Source organism: Asterias amurensis, chromosome 5 (assembly GCF_032118995.1).
Source record: "Asterias amurensis chromosome 5, ASM3211899v1".
Taxonomy (NCBI): domain Eukaryota; kingdom Metazoa; phylum Echinodermata; class Asteroidea; order Forcipulatida; family Asteriidae; genus Asterias; species Asterias amurensis.
Genome location: NC_092652.1, coordinates 10,840,926 through 10,862,961, shown reverse-complemented (window position 1 = coordinate 10,862,961; position 22,036 = coordinate 10,840,926). Strand labels below are relative to the sequence as shown.

At 38.5% G+C, this 22,036-nt stretch overlaps 1 protein-coding gene across 4 annotated transcripts in view; it reads right to left on the bottom strand.

Annotated features, from left to right (window-relative positions):
• Window positions 1–4,609: 4,609 nt before the first annotated feature.
• The window catches only part of LOC139937425 (uncharacterized), a 52,384-nt gene continuing 34,957 nt past the window's right edge, over window positions 4,610–22,036 (bottom strand). For 3 of the 4 annotated variants that reach the window (XM_071932567.1, XM_071932564.1, XM_071932565.1), the window contains 2 exons: window positions 13,048–13,674; window positions 4,610–11,463 (listed from right to left, as the gene is read on the bottom strand). In XM_071932567.1, coding sequence (XP_071788668.1) covers window positions 10,721–11,463; window positions 13,048–13,674 — 1,370 coding nt within the window. In that variant the 3' untranslated portion in view covers window positions 4,610–10,720. Of the gene's footprint in view, window positions 11,464–13,047; window positions 13,675–18,522; window positions 19,351–22,036 lie in introns of those variants that run through there. The other variant, XM_071932563.1, reaches the window with a different exon arrangement.

The window sequence follows — 22,036 nt, the reverse complement described above, 5'->3', positions numbered from 1 at the left end:
AGAGCAGGAACTTACCAACTAGACTATCGAGGCTGCCTGGTAGCTAGAGGCAGTGTGACTCCTTGAATTGCAAGGGTTGTGGGTTCGAATCCCCACTAAAGTAATATGCCTGTGTTTTTTGTTTTTTTTCACAGAGCTCGGGAAAGTATTTAGTATACAGTGCTAAACACACATCGCTGTAAAACCAAAATGAATATTCCTTAACTCTGGCTGGCTCTAGGATGCTGAAAACCCGGTCTGGCTCTTGCAAAATGTAAACAGTGCACAACCTGCGCCTTGAACACCCAGCAGGGTGGAAATGTGCGCATTACACCTCTTATTATTATTATTAAACTTGTTTTTTCTTTTTTTCTGTGCGACTTGCATCGTCGACCAATGACGTCACCAACGCACTATCCCAGTTTAACTTCCTACATGAGCTTTTTAGGGATTATGATCTAAGACTCAAGATGCAAATTTCCATAAAAAGACCACCAGTATTGACATACTATGAACAAAATTGTAATCTGCTTTGCTGTAGGTCCCACAAACAGGGCATCATCCTCTGAACGTAATAGCTACAGCTTGTGGAAAACCATTACACACAACAAATCTTCTTCATTCCCCACAATTTCCCTGAGGGTGAAACGAACCAGATCAACCATGTTGTCTTCCATTTTTCTACTGACACTTGCCAGCCGTGGTGAAGCTTAGAAATCGCTCTAAATATCACTACCATTGGGGATTTATGGCTACTTGAAAATAGAGCTAGGATTTAAAGGGTCAAAATGTTAGTTAAGCCTCTTTAATATATTTATTTTGATACTACATTGTAGTTCATAACCAAGGGAAGCTGATAAATTGGACAGGTCATCAAGGCCTACATTGTATTCCAAACAAAAATTTGACACTAACATTTGTTTTATAAGTTGACAAAATAATGTTAATCGTGCGTTTCTTTCTATTATTACAAAGCAACAATGTCGGCCAAAATTTCAATTGTTTTGTTCGTCTTATATGTTTGTTTATATGTACTTCCAGCAGCACAATTAGTGCCAATAACAGAATGAATAGGAAACAAGAAGAAACGTTCAGTTTTAGATGTGGGAAGAAAAAGCCCAAGGGGTGATAACCTAGGCAATCGGGTAGGGACTGAACAAGCTTTGGTTTGAGGTGGGATTCGAACTGGGTCCACAAAGGTGAAAGGCAGGGATGGAAACCACTGAGATAACCTGATCCCTATAATAAAGGTAGTACACATGTAGTATAGTATGGTGTTTGTAAAGGCCCGGTCAAACAGGCCCCGATAACGAGAACGATTCAAATGCACGCCCTCGATGGGTTAAGTGCTCCACGCAGAATACGCCCAGGCTCATTCAACCAATCGAGGGCCTGTGTGACCGGGCCTTAAGTGTGCCATTTGGTGCTTTGGTCAGAAAAAAATTAGCAAAAATGCCTGTTTAAAGTGTTCGTGAAGAGCATTGGTGATTTTTTGTTTATTTCATGAAGGAGGGGTAAGGAAGGGGCCGGGAGAGGGTACTCCCTCTTGTTATCCCAATCATATGTTAAAAAAATTACTGGGAGGACATGCACTGACGCCCTTAATTAGGATCTCGGTTATTATACACTAGTCAAGGTTGACATCCTGATGGTTCAGAAATGATGAAGAATTTAAAAGGAAACGTGCGTTCCTCGATGGGCTGTGGGTGGAATAAAGGTTAATAGTCCCATCCATGCATTGCAATGGCTAAGGATCATATTAAAGACTTGTTTTTAGTCAGGTGGAATGAGGTATTCTAACAAAAATGAATGTCGGCTATTAAGATGGGAAATGCCGTGCCTAAATCATGTGTAAGAAAATGTGTGTCTTGAAGGCAGTGGACACTATTGGTAATTATGGGCACAAAACCTTACTTAGTTACGAGTAATGGGGAGAGGTTGATTGTATAAAACATTGTGAGAAATGGCTGCCTCTGAAGTGACGTAGTTTTCGAGAAAGAAGTAATTTTCATCGAATTTGATTTTGAGACCTCGGATTTAGAACTTGAGGTCTCGAAATCAAGCATCTGACAGCGCACAACTCTGTGTGACAAGGGTGTTTTTTCTTTCATTATTATCTCACAACTTTGATGATCGATTGAACTCAAATTATGTCTTGACCTGAGAGCATAAGAAAACAAGTCCACATATTTAAAGGGACTTCAAACACTATGTGGACATATATATGTCCACACAGTGATATTTACATTGTTGAAGACAATGATTGATGTACAGAACAAGGGGGTGGCGTCACAGTGACTGCAACACAGAGCAAGGAAGCCTGTAGACTTGATGACAAGTCGTTAGGCGCTGCCTATTTGTCTGCCATTCATGCAACAGTCACAGTGCGATTATACACATGCAACAGTCATCGGTAGCGCGTGGCACACTTACTGGGATCGAGGATGAGTGTACCGTCCCCGCAGCTACACAATGTACCGTTCCGGCTTTCCACTAAGCTCCGCCCACCGCGCATGTGAACAAGACACGTATACGAGCACTTCCAATAACATTCTGCCGTGCGTGCCAAATATATACGCGCACGCAGGACCGAGTTTGTCCGACCTCAATCATTGCTGTGATTGGTCAAACGGGTGAATGCGCACAGTTTGATTGACATGCCGGCTCTGTCCATTTCCGTCTTGACTTCAAGACTAGGAATCCTGCAACCATGGAGGATTCTTCCTCCATGCTGCAACACGGAGCTACAGTGAAGTAGCTACTTATAACAGATGAGAGTGTGCATGTATGACCATGGAGGAATTCCTCCATGGTACAACCATAGAGAAATCAGCGGACTGAAATAATCACAGGCAGGGATGCTTGAATAGGAAAACACCTGGTGTGAAATCCTTCAGATTATTGAATCTGCTACAACGATCTAGTTTGAAAAATTGAGAGTTGAGTTTATCTGGAAACCTCCCTTTACACTATACATATAAAAATGATATAGGGCAATTCAGAGTGGAAAATTTTGTACATGGAATTCTTGGAAATTGCATACAATCTGCATTAAACATTCGGCATATATTCTACGCATCCACTTGGCATGTGACTCAGTAATTAGGGATTTCTTTCTACTGCTTCTCGGTACCCACTAGCAGTTTGCATATCCTGATGAAAAGAAAACAGCGATCTCACTGAAGCCAGAAGTCTATATTGGGTGGCAATGAATTCAGCACTTCATTAGACATGTGTCACATGCAATCTTATCTGCCAGGAAAACACAGTCCTTCTCAGTTTTCACCTAGTCCATGCCACTCAACACATTTTAATGAAGCTATGAACTGACAATGTCGCCAAAAGAATGGAAGTGTGGGTGAGGGAGGATGCTCTTCTGTCACGTCTCAGGAGATTATTTTAGCAAAGACTTTCCTAAAGTGAGAGGCCAGGTTCATCAAACTTTTCAACACATAATCACTGCCTCAGACATGCTGAGCTGGCAGTGAGCAGGTTGGTGCTATAGGTCCCTACTCAGGGTCACTGTTGGCAGACCACAAATCTATTTGTTATACCTCGGTAACAAACTGTGAAGTTTGATTGGTCGAGAACCAATCATGTGACGCGCAACAAAAATGCATGTTACATGGCTCGACAGGCCGGGTTACATGAAAAGTGATGTACACCGGTGTACATCACCTTGATCGTTCCCGGCGTTGGTCGATTTCCAGCGCTGTGTACGAAACAACCGCGGGTACGAGGGAATTATTTCTTGTTCGTCTGCTAATTAAACAATAAATAGTCCGTCGTAAAATGTTTGAAGATGACAACAGGACTTAGAGAAGAGGAATAACAATATACAAACGTATAACAAAACAATTGTTGCACGCTGTGACTGGGGTCCATGGGTTTTGTACACCCTCGAGGGGAAATGGCACCCTCGGCTTTGCCTCGGGTTCCATTTACCCCCTCGAGTGTACAAAACGCCATGGACCCGTCACAACGTGCAACAATTGTTTAGTGGACACCTTGTGCCGAGACTCTGGCCTGTGACGGGAAGAGCTGTGTACAGCAATGGAGGACCAATGTGTTCTTTGGGGCCATCATCTGTGCTACGCATAGACTAAATAAAATGAATGAAACACATCCGAATTGATTAGCACATCAAATCTCACCCCATGACTTACAAACTGTATTGAATAAGGGCAAGAGTTTTTCTTTTTGTTTTGTGTGAAGATAATGCCAATAGATTAGTAGAAGTTTAAACATTCGATATCTGGGCCCAATTTCCTGGCTTTGCTTACCGCCAAATTCCGCGGTGACGATCATCATTCTCCACTAAGTGTGCAAGCGATGAATTCTGTGCTAGCTGTGTAAGCCACGAATGCCTATAACATGGAATCAAAACACTTACAAACAAAAACTCACTGCCTACCAGTGAAATACGCTTCACGTAAGCCCGAAAGACAACAAGCAATCCCTATAAACTGTGCCTCAAATGTTATGGCTTAAACAACATCATAAGTTCTCTTTGGGAATTCGTGGTGTTTTCCTACACTTGTGTCAAGAGAAAATTAAGACAAAAAAAACAAAAAAACATTTGAACATTTGCATGTTACAACATCAATAAAAGAACGGTATATTGAACCGATTTTAAATGGCAACAACTGTTAGGTACCACTTTATTCCTTCAATTCTATAGTACGCTTAAAATACAACGTAAATATCCTATGTACAAGATTGTCAAACAATGCAAATATTGCCAGTGTAGATTTAAAACAAGCTAAAAAAAAAAAACTCAACAAAAAAACAACAATTTTTTTGCATTTCAGTTAAAGTCGATGGGAGTAATAACAAGAGTACAAATAAAATAAAGAAAAACACAAAAAGCATCATAGAGCTATAAAAAACATCACCTAAGTACAAAGATGTTATAAATACACTTTTGAAAAGGAACACTAATGCACGCATATTAATACACAAAGATCATTATTTATATATCATACAGTGGTTTTGAACCAGACAAGTTATAAAACACAATTGTTATTCCTAGATGAAAAACAAACTAATATATCCAAAGTTATATTTAATTATTAATTTTGTTTAAAAAGCAGCCAAATCAAATATAGGACAGAAAAAAACCTAAACGCATTTTTTCCATTGATTTTTTCAATTATTTTGTCAAGGGACAGTTATATATGGTGTAGCAAGAGAGCAGATATTTATCATGAATTACATGAAGATATTAAAGGCAGTGGACATTATTGGTAATTACTCAAAATAGTTATTAGCATAAAACCTTTCTTGATTACGAGTAATCATTTTGTCAAGGGACAGTTATATATGGTGTAGCAAGAGAGCAGATATTTATCATGAATTACATGAAGATATTAAAGGCAGTGGACATTATTGGCAGTGGACATTATTGATATTTATCATGAATTACATGAAGATATTAAAGGCAGTGGACATTATTGGTAATTACTCAAAATAGTTATTAGCATAAAACCTTTCTTGATTACGAGTAATGGGGAGAGGTTGATGATATAAAACATTGTGAGAAACGGCTCCCTCTGAAGTGCCATAGTCTTCGAGAAAGAAGTAATTTTCAACGAATTTGATTTGGAGACCTCAGATTTAGAACTTGAGGTCTCGAAATCAAGCATCTGAAAGCACACAACTTCGTGTGACAAGGGTGTTTTTGTCTTTCATTATTATCTCGCAAGTTCGATGACCGATTGAGCTCAAATTTTCACAGGTTTGTAATTTTATGTATATGTTGAGATCCACCAACTGTGAAGGCTAGTCTTTGACAATTACCAATAGTGTCCACACAATGTCCACAGATTTACACTAAACTCACACAGTTTGAAGATAATGATAGTAGAAAGCTTCCCTGAAAATATTACGCGCTGAGGTGCTGTAGTTTTTGGGAAATGAGTAAAACAATGTCATGAAAATTATTTTAAGCATTTACAAACATATTTTCATGACATCGTTTTACTCATTTCTCAAAAACTACAGCACCTCAGTAAGTATTGATGGGAAGCTTTCCACTATCATTATCTCCAACCCTGTAAGTTTAATGTAAATCTATGGAAATTTTGAAAAAGTACCCAAATCCTTTAAGGACAAACTAAAGAACAAGGGCAACTTTTTATTAAATGCTAATGTTGTACCAACCACTTTGGATCTTCAATGTCATAGTGATACTGAATGTTAACAAATTTTTACACAAAAAATCATACGATTCTATTAACTCCAAGATTCTTAATCCTAAGATACTTAATCCTAAGATCAATAACCCTAGGAGTAATAAGCAAAGTTCATTAATCCTAATCCTTTTTGCTTTGAAATATCTCGAAGCCTTTTACACATTTTCTTTAAAATAATACACTTTGCACTTATAATGTTCCATCATCCATGCCTAGCAGGTTCATTCCCCTGCTATAAAAAGACATTGCAATGTTGAACATACAAGACCAACTACTACTAAGTACTAGTTTATACACTACAGGGCTTCAAATTGATAAGCAATTTGGACCACCTGATTTTTCAAGAAATCTACCCTTGCCACAAGGCTCTTTATTGGACTTGCACATCACATCACAGTGCATTGGAATCTAGTACTAAACTCAAGGTATTTGGTATTGAATGCTATTACTCATTGCAGATTGAAAGCTTCTAGGATAATATCATGGAGAAAGTGTGGTCCTTTCTCTATGGTATGATCCTGATAACAAACTTGTGCACCAAGGTAAAACTCAAGCTGCTAACAGGGCCCAATTTCATAGAGCTGCTAAGCACAACAATTTGTTTAGCATGAAATTTCTTCCTTGATCAAAACAGGATTACCAACCAAATTTTCATGTGTTGCATATTGCTTAGTACTGGTATTCAGCTGTTGTTTGCTTATCCTGAAAATCACGCGGAAATTTGGTTGGTAATCCTGTATTTATATCAAAGCAAAAATTTCATGCTAAGCAAATTGTTGTGCTTAGCAGCTCTATGAAATTGGGCCCAGTTCATGAATGTTAATGTGTGCAATATCTTTTCTTTCACAGGTTTAAGCTATGGATGTTGTGAGATCCCCCCAAAAATGTTCAAATTAAACCAACACTCAGTTCATATTTTCCTATAAATGCGAATGCGATGCAAGTTTGACGTAGATTTGACATTACAACTCTGTTTCGCTGCGATATATTCGCAGGAGAGTTGAGCACAACTCAACTGGTGCGGATGTCATTGCAAATTTGTGACGCCAACATTCGTATCTCATTCGTATTCGCAGGAAGTATAAATGGGCTTTGGAATTACATCCATGAATATTTTTTTCTTTTCTTTCTTGACTCCATGAAGCTTCATCATGCTTGTACCAACACTACAAGCAATAAAATGGAATTGACAAAACTCTTAGATTGCATTGCATCTTCTGGGTGGGAACTTTAAATTAAATTAGCACCTTGTTTTGCTGTTCTACATTATTACTATAGGTGGGAGATTTTGGATGGATTCATGGCTGATTGACTACCGGTGGCGCGGAACGATAATTGTAATTGATACATAGGCAAACCAGCCATGCATGGCAACGGGTAACAAGGCATTCTAGTCTCCTTACATGTACATTGATTAGAGGGACAGTTGCCTTGGATCGGTCGAGTTTGTCCATGAAAAGCTTATAAAACCACCGGTTATGAAATTGAAATGGTTAGAAAGATGTAATAAAAGTAGAATATAATCATTCATGCCTCGAAATTGCATGGTTTCCCGTATACATCATGAATTAACCCAGCACACCATTTTGTGGAGTCCAAGTTTTAAACTCCATAAAATGGCTGACCGTGTTAGTTCGGAAAACCACTCAATTTCGAGGCATATTTGTGTGGATAGTTATGTTCTACTATTAAAGAATCTTTCGTACCATTTCCATTTTATAACAAACAGTTTCAAATGCTTTTCATGGACCAACTCGACCGATTCAAGGCAACGTGTCCCTTATTAAGCTTCCCTCTTAAAAATTCAATTTGGCACTAGTTGGTTCTCTATCACTCCATATCCCCCCCCCCCCCAATCAAGAATACAGCTAGGACATTTAGAGAATTTTCCAATTCCCCTTCAACCTCATGCTAGCGTGACTTCCTGAATGTTAACATCATCAGGAATGATAATATGAGCCCAAGGGCTTGGGATTGCACTCGGCTGCAGATTAGTCATGAATGGCCTAGACTTGTGGACAAGTCGCTGACAAGTCGTTAATGGTCTGGCGTGGTGAGACAGTCAAGTCGTAGAGGGGGGGGGGGGGGGGTAATAAATCAGGATTTCGCTATCAAATACTGCTCTCGCGAGACCACTGCACTCGCGCAAACTGCTGGTTGCCAACTTCTACTCCCCATTAACAGGGACCGTAGTGAGAGCAGTAGTCTCACGGGGCCAGCAGTTGTGCGAGAATACCGCTTGAATTGTGGGGAGAGCTGCTGGAATCGTGCATAGAGAGAGAGTCAGACCGCTATCACTGCGACAGACATTTAACGACTTGTCTACAAGTCTATGAATGGCCAGGATGACATCAAGTGGCTGTGTGATGAAACTAATGGACTAGCGAGGCATTATGCAGTTCACTCTCAGACAATGTGACATTCACCGAGGGCAATATCAGATTTACTCAGGGCAATATCTGTTTTCCAATTTTATCCAGGGCAATAATATAATCAGTTGCCTACCAACAAGTTTGTATACTACAAATATAAAATGGGTGCTGTTTCAGAAATACATGAATTTTAACAGTCACATAATTGTCTACAAGTATGTTTTGTTTAAAAAGTACTCCTTATAGACCAATGAATTGTTCTCCCTAGATACTTGACAGATATAATAATAATCTTAAACTATAATAATAATTGGCACAGTTACTTCAAGCACTTCTCTGTCAATATCTTGATACAAATGGAAGACAGTTTTTATGCCATTTGAAAACAGGATTTGATGCTCCATAAATGATGAGAGACGGTTGCTATGGGAGACATTAGGGGGTATTTCTGCTACTAAGGCAATTGTTATTTCCTTGTTCTATTCAATAACTGATGTTTTGCAAATAACAGTCACATAGTGAGGTTATGGCTTTATATTTTTCTGCAGTCAACCTAGCCTGAACACTTGACGTCACAAATTTGGCGTGAGTTACGCCAGAGATCTGCAGTTTAGGCCTACATCCATAATCACCTTTGACCTCCCACCATTTTACATTACCTTTAATCATTGTTCTAAAGATTCCCAGTTAAATCCAATGTACATGTGTACACATACACAATTACCTGTCTTTATCCTATCCTTGCGGATAATATAGTATTTTGCATACAAAATAATTATTTGGCAAATTTATTTTTTGTACAAGTTCTGGACGTAGACGTAGGCCTACTTATTGCTGTGTAAATTTTCAGCAAACATGAGAGGACCCAATACAATAAAATAATCTAGCAAAATCCTGTTTTAGATGACAAAAATATTGGAAAACCTTGCAAGAAACCAATGAGGAATGAATCATCTTATTGGTGGGACAATCATGTGTACAAAATGGAAGCTCTGGGTTTCTGCTCTCTGCATTTCTTAGAGATGGTCTAACATCTTTGTCTCATATATTATGAGTAGGGTGGATGGCCTTAGCTTTCGATCCAAACCGGACCTTCTTCAGAGGCATAAACAAGTATAAACAAATATCCATTTGTAGGAAAAAAAGGGGAAAGGAATTAAGGGAAGGATACAGAAAAAAGGGGGGAAACTAGAGCCAGCAATGTTTCTATTTCAGAAACAATTGGTGGCTATGGACCAATAGGAGTTAAGTGGTAGATGAAAGGATGGCTTACTGTACCATAAAAGTGGTACATGCATTGTTTGTATACAAATGCAGGGAAACATGAAAGGGTAGGATTAGAGAGCAAGTTGCATGATGATGCAACTTACAATGGGCAATTAAAGATTGACAAGTTCAAATGTATGATGATATGAAAATATCTGTGTCATATACTATATATTAAAAAAGATTCACTTAGAATGATGTTGGGAGAGTATAAACCATGATCTGGGCCCAATTTCATGACTCTGCACAGAATCGGCGCTTACGGAAGCAGGGAATTCTGTGCTTACGGCAAGCCTATTTCACGGGCTAGCGACGAATTTTGGCGTCTGCCGTGCGTACTCCGTGTTACTAAGCAATCCATGCTTACAAGGCTACTGCAGAAATTCAGCGCTTGCAAGTAAGCGGGAATCGTGATCGTAAGCGCAGAATTCGGCGGTAAGCAGAGCCATGAAATTGGGCCCAGGAGCCATGGATGATACTAATCTGCCTACAATAAAATGGAAACGCTTTTAAACAGTATTTTCTCAAAACTTAGGAACCACTTACAAAGTTTTTCTAAGTTAGTTTCCTGGTCTGCATCCTATTGACCCCTTGCACGCACGTCACAAGCAGCGACTGTGCCACGCTCACCATTTGGGTGGGCAAATAGGTTTACGTGTAACTGCTGCGTCTCCTAACATGCGCACTTCACTGAATAACGCACAGTCACATTGCCCACCAAATGGAGCATCCAAGATTATTCTGATGATGACGTCAGGTGAATTGGGTAAATATTTTCATTGAAAACCAGATAATTAATGAATGCAATCTACCAATGCTGTTCCTTCCTTTAAACGTGAGATAGATAACAAACGGTTTGAATTACTGTTTCTTTGGTGTGTCTGTCAGGAATGTGAATGGAATACTTCCCTAGTAGAATGCAGGATTTGTGTGCTCAATTATGCACTTTCTGCAGTATTTCTTGAGCATTTTATATGATCGCAGAGTAAGTTCCTCACATTCTTGGATGTTCAATTGCTGCAGCTCAGGGCAGTACTGTGACAGGCATTGCATGGTCTCGTCAGTGATATTTACACAGTCTCTCAGACTCAACTTCCTCAAGCCTGAGCAATTCATCGCAATGCTAGCCACTCCTCTATCTGTTATGGCAGGACACTTTCCGACATCCAAGGATCGCAATCTAGGGCAACCTCGCGCCAACACATCCATGGATTTATCAGTGACGTGCGCGCATCCTCGCACGTTGAGATACCGTAGTTTAAAGCACAACTTTGCGATGACGTACACTCCGATATCGGTAACGAGTTCACACTTTGCTATGCTCAGATACCTCAAGTGTGATTCCAGTTTTGCAACTTCCCGGACTCCGCAGTCGGTCACCCTGTAACAGTCACTAAGGGAAAGCTCCTTGATCATAAAGCAATGAGCTGAGAGATATTGCACGCCAATATCAGTCACCTGATAGCATCGCCGAAGGTAGAGATTCAGAAGGCCAGGACAGTTTGTGGCTATGATCCGCAGTCCGTTATCATCTAACGATCCGCAATCTGTCAGGTCTAAATGTCTTAGGAGAATTGTCTGGCCCTGCAGGGCACTTGCTCTTAAGGCGTTGTAGTCTGATGGAAAGTTCATGAAGTTAACTTGCTGGCATCCTGAAAGACAAGTTAATAAACAAGTTTGAAAATCTGTCAATTCAAAGTATTGTAGCTTTTAGAAAGGAATAATTTCATCTCAGTCTAATCTTTGAGGAGGCTATCGACAATAATATAATAATAATAATAATAAAAAGAAAATATCAAAATTTATATTGCGCCCCTTACATACAAAATGATCAAAGGCACAGAGCACATGTTAAAAAGCACAGAGTGGAAGAAAAGGACAAAGAAAAAAGACTGGTCACCAGGCCAGTGCCAAAAGAAAAAGTATGGGGATACGTCTATCCTGTCAACAGAGAACTAATAGTATACACATAATGAATGTTTATGAGTGCAATGGTGCGAATATGTTCTTGAGTTGAAAGATGGAATGTTCTATTCAACGAGGCTCCACCTCGTTGAATGGAACGTTTCAGCTTTCAACGAATGAACATATTTGCACCATTGCACGAATGACAAACATTCATTATTTGTTTTATATAACATCCAAGTAGATCTTTGTCATTTTGATTGAAAGATACAACTTTCAAAACAAACAAAGCGTAGGCCTACAATTTTTAATTGTAGAAGCCGAATGGTAGTAATTTTTACATAATTATGCCTTGCAGTAACACTGCTGCGTTACCAAAGACATGCGCACGCAGTGATGTTTTTTTTACTCAGCTTTTTCGTTCCATCCGAAAAGTACCATTGCACGCTGGCAGCGCGCAGCGTGCAATGGTACATTTCGGATGGAATGAAAAAGCACGGTGAGTGACTCAGCGTGCAATGGTAATTTTATTTGCTATCAAGTGACGGACAATCATCCAATCAAATGGCAAGGATCTGCTTGGGTGTTATATAATTACTTATAACATAGGCCTATCTCTGTTGGCATTGGTAATGTTTTGACCTTTTCAGGAGACAGACGCCTCTAACCCTATCTATGCTAAAATTCTAAACTAACTGGCAAGGTAACCATAGAAGAAGACACACTGAACAGTGGTTTTGAATAGGTTGGTTTTTATATTACATTTCAAAGAGATGAGTTTCTGTGAAATACACTTCAAAAACGAGATTATGTCCAAGGTAAAAGTTGTCAGAGCTCTGACATGAATATTTGTTTTGTCAAGTTCTAATACTTGCCAAAGTGTTTCCTAAATTTGAAGGCACTGGACACTATTGATAATTGTCAAAGACCAGTCTTCTCACTTGGTGTATCTCAACATACATATGCATAAAAAAACAAACCTGTGAAAATTTGAGCTCAATTGGCGTTGAAGTTGCGAGATAACTATAAAAAAAACCATGTCACACGAAGTTGTGGTTGATTTCGAGACCTCAAATTCTAAATCTGAGGTCTCCAAATCAAATTCATGGAAAACTGCTTCTTTCTCAAAAACTATGCCACTTCAGCGGGAGCCGTTTCTCACAATGTTTTAAAACATCAACCTTTGCCAATTACTCGTTACCAAGTAAGGTTTCATGCTAATAATTATTTTGAGTAATTAAAAATAGTGTCCACAGCTTTTAAGTCTCACAAAAAAAAAAACAGTTAAAAATCAATGTAAAGAGCATTATCTACTTAAAATATACACCCACCTGAGAGATCCATGTAATCCAAACTCGGACATCTCGACACCAATTCAAACATTCCCTCATTGGTGACATTGCTGCAACCTGCCAACTCAATATGCATCAAATCTTGGCAATGTCTAGCAATCATACCCAATCCCCTGTCAGTCAGTTGCTCACAACCGTTCAACATAATCCTCACAACCGAGAGACAAACGTACGGTGTCTCAAGACACAGTCTTCTTATCAGGCATTTCAAAGCATAATCAACGTCCTTTTGTCTCTTGGACAACACAATTGAAGTCCATAAACAAGGCTGCCAGGCTAGCCGCTGCCAGCGCTTACACACTTGAGAGCAACGACACAACCTCTTCGCTGTCAAGTACGAGAATATATTTGTGATGACTTTATCGGTGAGTTTGTCAAACGGTGACGATTCTTCTATGGTTCTCGGTGGGGCTAGTTTCTTCTTCATTTTGGTCACAGTGTCCGCTGTGACGGGGTGGGTCTCGATGATGTGAGTGGGGCTAGCAGCTGAGGAGGATGCCCCGGAGCTGGTGGCCGTACTTTTGGATTCCTGGGATGGGGACTTCGGCGTGGCATGCTGGCGTGATCCATTCTGCAGCTTAAGCTTCCTCACCACTTGTAAAGAATCTGGGAGCAAAATAAAAACAACAACAGTTCATCAAAAACACGTTCAAAAATTTCAATATGTAATGACAGCAAAACACCCACACGTGCGTTAAAGCCATTGGACCCTTTCGGTAAACAGTGTTGTCCAAAGCCCACACTTTGTGTACCACAACTTCTATATCAAATAACAAACCTGTGAAAATTTAGGCTCAATCGGTCATCGGAGTCGGGAGAAAACAACGGAAAAACCCACCCTTGTTTCCGCGCATTTCGCTGTGTCATGACATGTGTTTAAAATAAATCCGTAATTCTCGTTAACGAGAATTTATATTGTTTTGCTGTTTTCTCAAAAAGTAAAGCATTTCATGGAATAATATTTCAAGAGAAGTCTTTTTTCACCATTACCTTCTGTAAACCCTGTAAGTTATTTGTAAATCTGTGAACTTTTATTTTTTTTCTGAACCGAAAGGGTCCAATGGCTTTAAAGATGCTACTGTCAGATTTTTGGCCCCAAACATTAAAAAATTTATTTTTTTGAGTGAATGGTACTTCAAAGAGTATCACCCGCTCTAACGAAAAAAAGTTTAACTTTTACTTTTAATGGTCAGGAACCATGACAAAACTTTAAAACGTTTCTTATAAAACACATACAAATTGGTCACGTGATATCAAAAACTAATTTTGGCAGACTTTTTCGAGCAATGGCTCAAATGAAAGCTTGTAACTTTCTCGACCCCCATCAAAATACTTTATTGGGTAAAATCAGCCGAAAATCTGACATAGCATCTTTAATTGTCTCGGGTCTACAAAAGAGTCAACCAATCACCAGTTTCATCTTTAGTTAATGAAAATTGAAGTGCACTTTTAAGAAGCTTGAAATATTACACAGGCTTGAAATATTACACAGGCCCGGAATCGCACAAGCCTTTGGGGCAATTGCTTATTGCCCTGGTCAATGGCCTTGGTGCCCCCTCTTCAAAAGTTTTCCTTAGACTTCCGATGGAAGTGCCAGATTCAAAATGAAAATGGCCTTGCCCTCTCAAGGATACAAATTCCATGCCTCTATCTCTTATTTGGTTTTCAATCGAGACACACTATTTGGCGCATCCACAGTTGATATCACGTTCATTGTACATGTTTGTGTAATTTATACAGTAATGGTCTCCAATTTACACCTTCCATTGTTCAACTCTTTGTTTCATTAAAACTCCTCATCAGTTGGAATGTCACTATACATGGTATACTAAGGAACAATGTATTTCATTGTAATGCCTAACCTTAAAGGAACACGTTGCCTTGGATCGGACGAGTTGGTCTATTAAAAGCGTTTGACCCGTTTGTTATGAAATGCATATGGTTAGAAAGATGTTTTAAAAGTAGAATGTAATGACCAACACAAGTATCACTCGAAATTGCACGGTTTTCCTTTTACGTCGCGAACTATCACGGTCGGCCATTTATGGGAGTCAAAATTTTGACTCCCATAAATGGCTGACCATGTTATTCGACAGGGTAAAAAGAAAACCACGCAATTTCGAGGCATATTTGTGTAGATCATTGTATTCTACTTGTATAATATCTTTCTAACCATATACATTTTACAATAAACGGTTACAGAACGCTTTTTAAAGACCAACTCGACCGATCCAAGGCAACGTGTTCCTTTACTGATAATCCATACACAAGTTCCTTAACTTCCATCTATTCAATCGAATTAAGCATATAAAGCCTGGTTCAAGCTTCATGCGAAGCAAATTTGACGTCACCACCCTCCTTTCGCAGCAATATTCGCAAGTGAGTCGAGCAGAGAGCAACAGCTGCGAATTATTCGTTGCGAATTTGTGACGTTAACATTCGCTTCGCATTCACATTCGCAGGAAGTTATGAACCGGGCTTAACAGAACTACTCATCAAACCTTTATGGACAACTTAATCCTATAAGATCAGCTGAAATGACTACATGTACATTTAGCTTACCATGACTCCTCCAGGAGTACCAGCAATTGGTTTTATAGTGTTAAATGCAGAAAAGTGGTCATTAAATGCAATGGTTTTATTACTGCCAATTTCTTGGTTTAATGTTGTTTAAACAGCCAATAAAGGATGATCTCAATTATATAGATATTACAGTTTTCTAACAGCTGCAGTCCATCCAGGAAACATAAAAAATATAACAAGTCTCTTACCTCACGTTAAACATGGTAAAAATGGGTTTTTCTCCAGAACGCTCCAAGCCAAATTTCTGAAAAATGTGGGGTCAAACAAACGCGCGCGACAAAGGAATCGTGGCGTCAGTGGCAGCTATTTGGTGTGAAAATGCCAAAGCTGGAGAACTGTGTTCAAAACCAATAGGGGAAAATCGTCACTGGCGTCCAGGGTCATTATAATAGATAAGCCGTTTTTGACTCTCTGCTGAAAAAGCCGCGCGGCCGGGTGCATTTTTGACACGAGTTATTTATTACTAAATGCAAATTTTGAGAGTAAAATGGTTATTAACCGGTATCTGCGATGTCTATTTGGCCATAAAAAGGTAATAGTTGACATTTTGATATCACCCTATCATTGGCTCTTTAATTAATTGTTCTTGCACATAAATAATTAACAAAATGTTTCCAAGATTGGTTCAGTTGTTCTATTAAATGTCTAGACATATGGTCATTGATATTCGATGTTCTTATGCTGGATTTCTACCATCTACTTCCAATTGAATTGAACAGTCGTCAAAGTACATTGTGAAGTTTGATTGGTCGAGAACCAATCATGTGACGCGCAACAAAAACGCATGTACCATGGCTCGACGGGCCGGGTTACATGAAAAGTGATGTACACCGGTGACATCACCTTGATCATCCCGGCGTTGGTTGATTTCCAGCGCTGTGTACGAAACAACCGCGGGTTCGAGGGAATTGTTTATTGTTCGTCTGCTTATTAAACAATGGATCGTCGTAATAATGTTTGAAGATGACAACAGAACTTCGAGAAGAGGAATAACAATTATACAAAGGTATAACAAAACAATTGTTGCACGCTGTGACTGGGGTCCATGGGTTTTGTACACCCTCGAGGGTAAATGGCACCCTTGGCTTCGCCTCGGGTTCCATTTCCCCCCTTGGGTGTACAAAACACAATGGACCCCCTCACAGCGTGCAACAATTGTATAATGAATAGTATCATCTGTCTCCTTCATTTTGTTTCATGGGTAATCAATATGTAGCATTGCACTAAAGCTTTGTTTTAAAGACACTGGACACTATTGGTAATTGTCAAAGACTAGCCTTCACAGTTTGTGTATCTTAACATGCATAAAATAACAAACCTGTGCAAATTTTAGCTCAATCGGTCATCGAAGTTGCAAGATAATAATGAAAGACAAAAAAAACCTTGTCACACGAAGTTGTGTGCTTTCAGATGCTTGATTTCAAGACCTCAATTTCTAAATCTGAGGTCTTGAAATCAAATTTGTAGAAAATTACTTCTTTCTCGAAAACTACTTCACCCCATAGGGAGCCGTTTCTCACAATGATTTATACAATCAACCTCTCCCCATTACTCATTACCAAGTAAGGTTTTATGCTAATAATTTTTTTGAGTAATTACCAATAGTCCCCACTGCCTTTAACCCTTTAGTCCCTGCACCGCCCGAGTTTGCTGAAAACTAATATTTCTCAAGATTCTTGCAGTAAATTACTGGAATCGTAGTTCAAATTTTAAAAGATAGCCATGGCTTAATATGTATGCACAATTTTTTACCCTTTCGGTAATATTTGTATAAAAGTACAAGTTCTCATGGGAACAATAAATACATTTTTATGGCGCATATTTTTGTGCACGGATAAAATGTACACAATAGCTTTTCAAGGCTTTTATCTGGCTCAATGCTCATACTGATTAAATGCGAAGGCGTAAATTTTCGACAATATCATCATAAATGATGAACAATTTCCTGTTTACTAATGAGCGTTTTTTTTTTCATAAGAGCTAAATTATTTCGTCATCATAAGCTTCGACAAGTCAACTGTGAAGGGAGAATTAATCACAATCTATAACAACTAGATATATTAACAAATGCGTAGTCCTACTAATGACTATCAAGTTTTCTTTTGATGTTCCTTTTTTTCTACAAACACAAGCTAGCGAGGTTTCCTCGTACCGCATAGAGGCGGCTGGGCGGTACAGTGGCTAAATGGTTAAAGAAACTGGATACTATTGGTAATTACCCAAGATAACTGTTAGCATGAAACTTATGGAGAGCTGTTGGTAGTATAAAACAGTGTGAAGAGTTAAGTAATTTGTCACTAAAATATTTTAATTGAATTCTAGACCTCAGCTGACAAGGACGACAAGGGTGTTTTTTCTTCTTCCATTATTCTCTCGTAACTTAAACAACCAATCGAGTCCAAATTTTCACAGGTTTGTTATTTTATGCATAAGTTGAGATACACCAAGTGAGAAGACTGGTCTTTGACAATTACCAATGGTGTCCAGTGCCTCATCAATATAACTAACTAATTTGTTTACAATTACAAAGGGTTGTTAACAAAAAATCAGTTGTCATGGCAGTACAGAAATGTACTCAGAGTTCTCTTGAAGGCAGACTGAGACCCTATATTAGCTGTAAATTTATGAAATAATGATTTCTGTTTAATAGCCTACAAATTTCATAAAGGGGAAAAAAAACTGAAGTTCGCAACTAAAAAGCATCTCAACTGCTGTACTTGTTAAAATTAACTTTAAGTTAAAATCCACATTTGTAGTACCAATTGGTTCATTAAATAGCTTTGTTTATTGGTTATTCCTTAAAAACATTGTTTGTACTCTGTTTTCATGAAGTATGGAAATAAATATCAGTTTGAATGAAAATGTACTGACCTACTCCCTTTGCTTTGCTTGTTTTAGCAAACTTCAGCATGACTATAAGTGTTATACTCTCTGACTGAATAATAAAAACAGTAGAACTCTCCAAGCACACAGACTTGCTGATAGTCCTCAGGAAAACACCCGCAGAAAATACACGGCTCATTCTAACAGCTTTGATCCTGTGTTGTCAAGCTCTGAACAGTGACAGTTTCTCAAGTGATTATAAAGTGTGCTTGTTGTAGACACCTTGTTTGGTCACTTCTAAAGAGGGTTGAATCTCGTTGAGTCTCCAGCAATCCAAAAGAAAACCAGACAAAAAAAGTTTTACAAAACACTGACATCCTCATTGATTTGCTACAATTGAAAGTCAGAGGACTTGACAAGTTGAGTGGTCCGGCTGGAGTGTTCAGGAAATAAGTACTTGCAGATCGACGCTGTTTTGAATCAGGTCCAATCTCCAAGATGTGTTCCAGAAGAAAAATATACCAAAATAGGAGTTGAAGACCCATAGAATGCTCATGGACCAGCTATAAAGTTCCTTCAAAGAAATGTTCAGAACCGATCAGAACTGATCATGATGCATTGAACAACCTTGTTGAATCCAACGGACAGCGATCCAAAAAAGGAAATCCTCCAAACGAGAAAAAACAACGACAGGGGTGCACGTCAAAGCACCAAGAGGGGTGGTTCACTTACACAGTACAGTAAGCACAGTTACCTGTTCATTTTCTAAATAGCACATAACACCAACATGTATTTGTCACTTTGTTTTCACAAAAGAGCTCTGAATGCGGCATTGTTGATTCTGGCTAGCAGGGTTGATTCAGCCTCAGAAAAGTAAGGCCTTGAGAAAAAATACCCAGGCAGACCAAACAAGCGCCGCAACAAAAGAGTAATGCACAATATTGTATAGTCAATTCAATATTGAACCCATGGAGTAATTTTGTTTTATTGACTGAAAGCACATCACAATGTCTTGTAGGTGAAGCTTGAACGTGTTCACAACAATAAAGATGTGATAAGGTGACGTAATTTATAATGATTCAAGAAGGTCAGAGTCCAGCTTAAGCCTAGCTTCTAAACAAAGTCTAACATCTGAAAAGAATCTGGATTGCAGTAAATCACTGCAGCTATAAATGCACCAGATAGGGGGACAACATGACTATCAATGAGAAGCAAACAGCTGTACTAACGATTGCTGTTGCCGTGTAACAGTGAAATAACAGCAGCTCCAGGACCAGAACTCGGGAGAGACGTGCTCCGAGAGAAAGATTATAAGATCTAGCAACGCCGTTTTCTTTGCCGCTTTTTTTGAGCCATGAGATGTTTTCTTTGCAAGCGAACCGGTTGATTTTTTTTTTTTCGCCTCTGAAAAGAATACAGAGAGTGATGTATTGGGGCTCAGACGGATTGAATGCCGGTGCTTTGATGAAAGCTCTATAGAGGAACTCCCTTTATAGCAAAGAAACCATGTCATCTTGAGGTCAACTTAGAGGGCTAATGTTGGCTCATTTTGAGGGTTTTTGTCTAGGAGTTTACTGAGAGCTTGAAACAGTGTTTTTTCCCTCTTGATTTCTGAGTTTTGTCCCCTCAAAATAAGTTTTTATGCCCCCAAAACTTGAATTTGAGAACCATTGCTGTCAGCTCAGTTACTTTTTATGGATTATTCTTCCTGCATAGACATAATCATTCCAGATTTTCAGCGATATCTCATAACTTGACAACTTTTTTTAAATGAAGTTTTCACAAGTAGTTTTATTGATGTACAAAAAATAATCAAACAGTTCCAAAAACCAAAGGTTTACTTTGCCTTTTGTTACGGTATAGGCGCAATATACATCACCTGGTAGAGCTCATACATATTTTAATGGACCTTTATCAAACCAAAATTGTGTATATAATTTCATTTATTTATATATTTCTCATGTACCCTGGGGAGAACTCTCAGTAGAAACACTGGGTTTTTTTTTCGAGGTGCCAAGCAACTAATAATAATAATACGAATAATTTATTTTTAATATAGCGTCTTACATAAAAAATCTCAAAACGCTGTACAGTGTTTTACAAACATTAAGCTAAAAAGAGTAAGCAAAATACAGCAAAATTACATTGTACAATAAGAACAACAAAACAAAAAAAAAATTGTAGGCAACTATTAACATTAAAGCCATTATACACTTTCGGTAAACAGCATTGTCCAAGTCCCACACTTCGTGTATCACAACTTAAATATAAAACAACAAACCTGTGAAAATTTAGGCTCAATCGGTCATTGGAGTCAATAACGGGAAAACCCACCCTTGTCTCCGCACGTTTTGCTGGTCATGACATGTGTTTAAAATAAATCCGTAATTCTTGCTATCGAGAATTGATATTGTTTTACTGTTTTCTCAAAAAGTAATGCATTTCATGGAATAATATTTCAAGAGAAGTCTTTTACCATTACCTTCTGTAAACCCTGTAAATTATTTGTAAATCTGTGAACTTTTTTTTTTCTTTTTTTCGGTACCGAAAGTGTATAATGGATTTAATACAATATTTATTAAAACTAAAAGATTGAGAGCGTTATTAAAAATACAAACGACAACAGCACAAAATCTTTACAACAATCAAATATGTGACCCGCTGTCGCCCAGATGTCGCCCAATGCAATATTAAGTTATGGACAGTTTAATGTGAAAACAAAACAAAAATATTTTTACTTTTTAAGATTTTTATTTGCATAGTTAACCTTGAGACCACTTACCTTTAGGCTATAAAGCTATGAAAACAACAATTTTGTGATCATACTAATGTCTTATTTGTATCCTTTCGCACGCAATGGTAGTTTAAATCATCACTTTACTTGTAATTCGTTTTGCAGAAAAAATTATGTATATGCTAATTTCAAACGGGAGTAACTCAGCAACCAACACACCCCAAAGCTTAGACACATACCAAATTACTGCTGCTGGTGTGTTCTTTCCAGCCAGGCATACAACTTAATTCTTGAAATTGTCAACATCTGACTCATTTTCACGTAGCGGGTCACATATACAATAAAGCGGAGGTTAAAAATCTGGGCCAACCAGGACAAGCACTGCATGCCCCACCTATTAAAAATTTAAATTGAGTAGACAGTGGGTAAATATTGCAAGCTGTAAAAGAGCATTAACGAGAAACCTTATGAGGAAAATCTGTCAAAAGACTGACACTAACGACACTGATCATGTAATTGCATTGCAAATAGGCTTTACTGTATAGAGACACACCTCACCCAAACTTCAGTCTCAGTTTAATAATCTGGTCATATGAAGGTGTTAGTTGTTCCTCGGGGGTTAAAGGGACACGTTGCCTTGAATCGGTCGAGTTGGTCCACGAAAAGCATTTAAAACCGTTTGTAATGAAATGCATATATGGTTAGAAAGATGTTTTTAAAGTAAAATACAATGATCCACACAAACATGCCTCGAAATTGCTTGGTTTTCCTTTTACTTTACCAACTAACAGTCGGTCGGCCATTTTATGGAGTCAAAAACTTGACTCC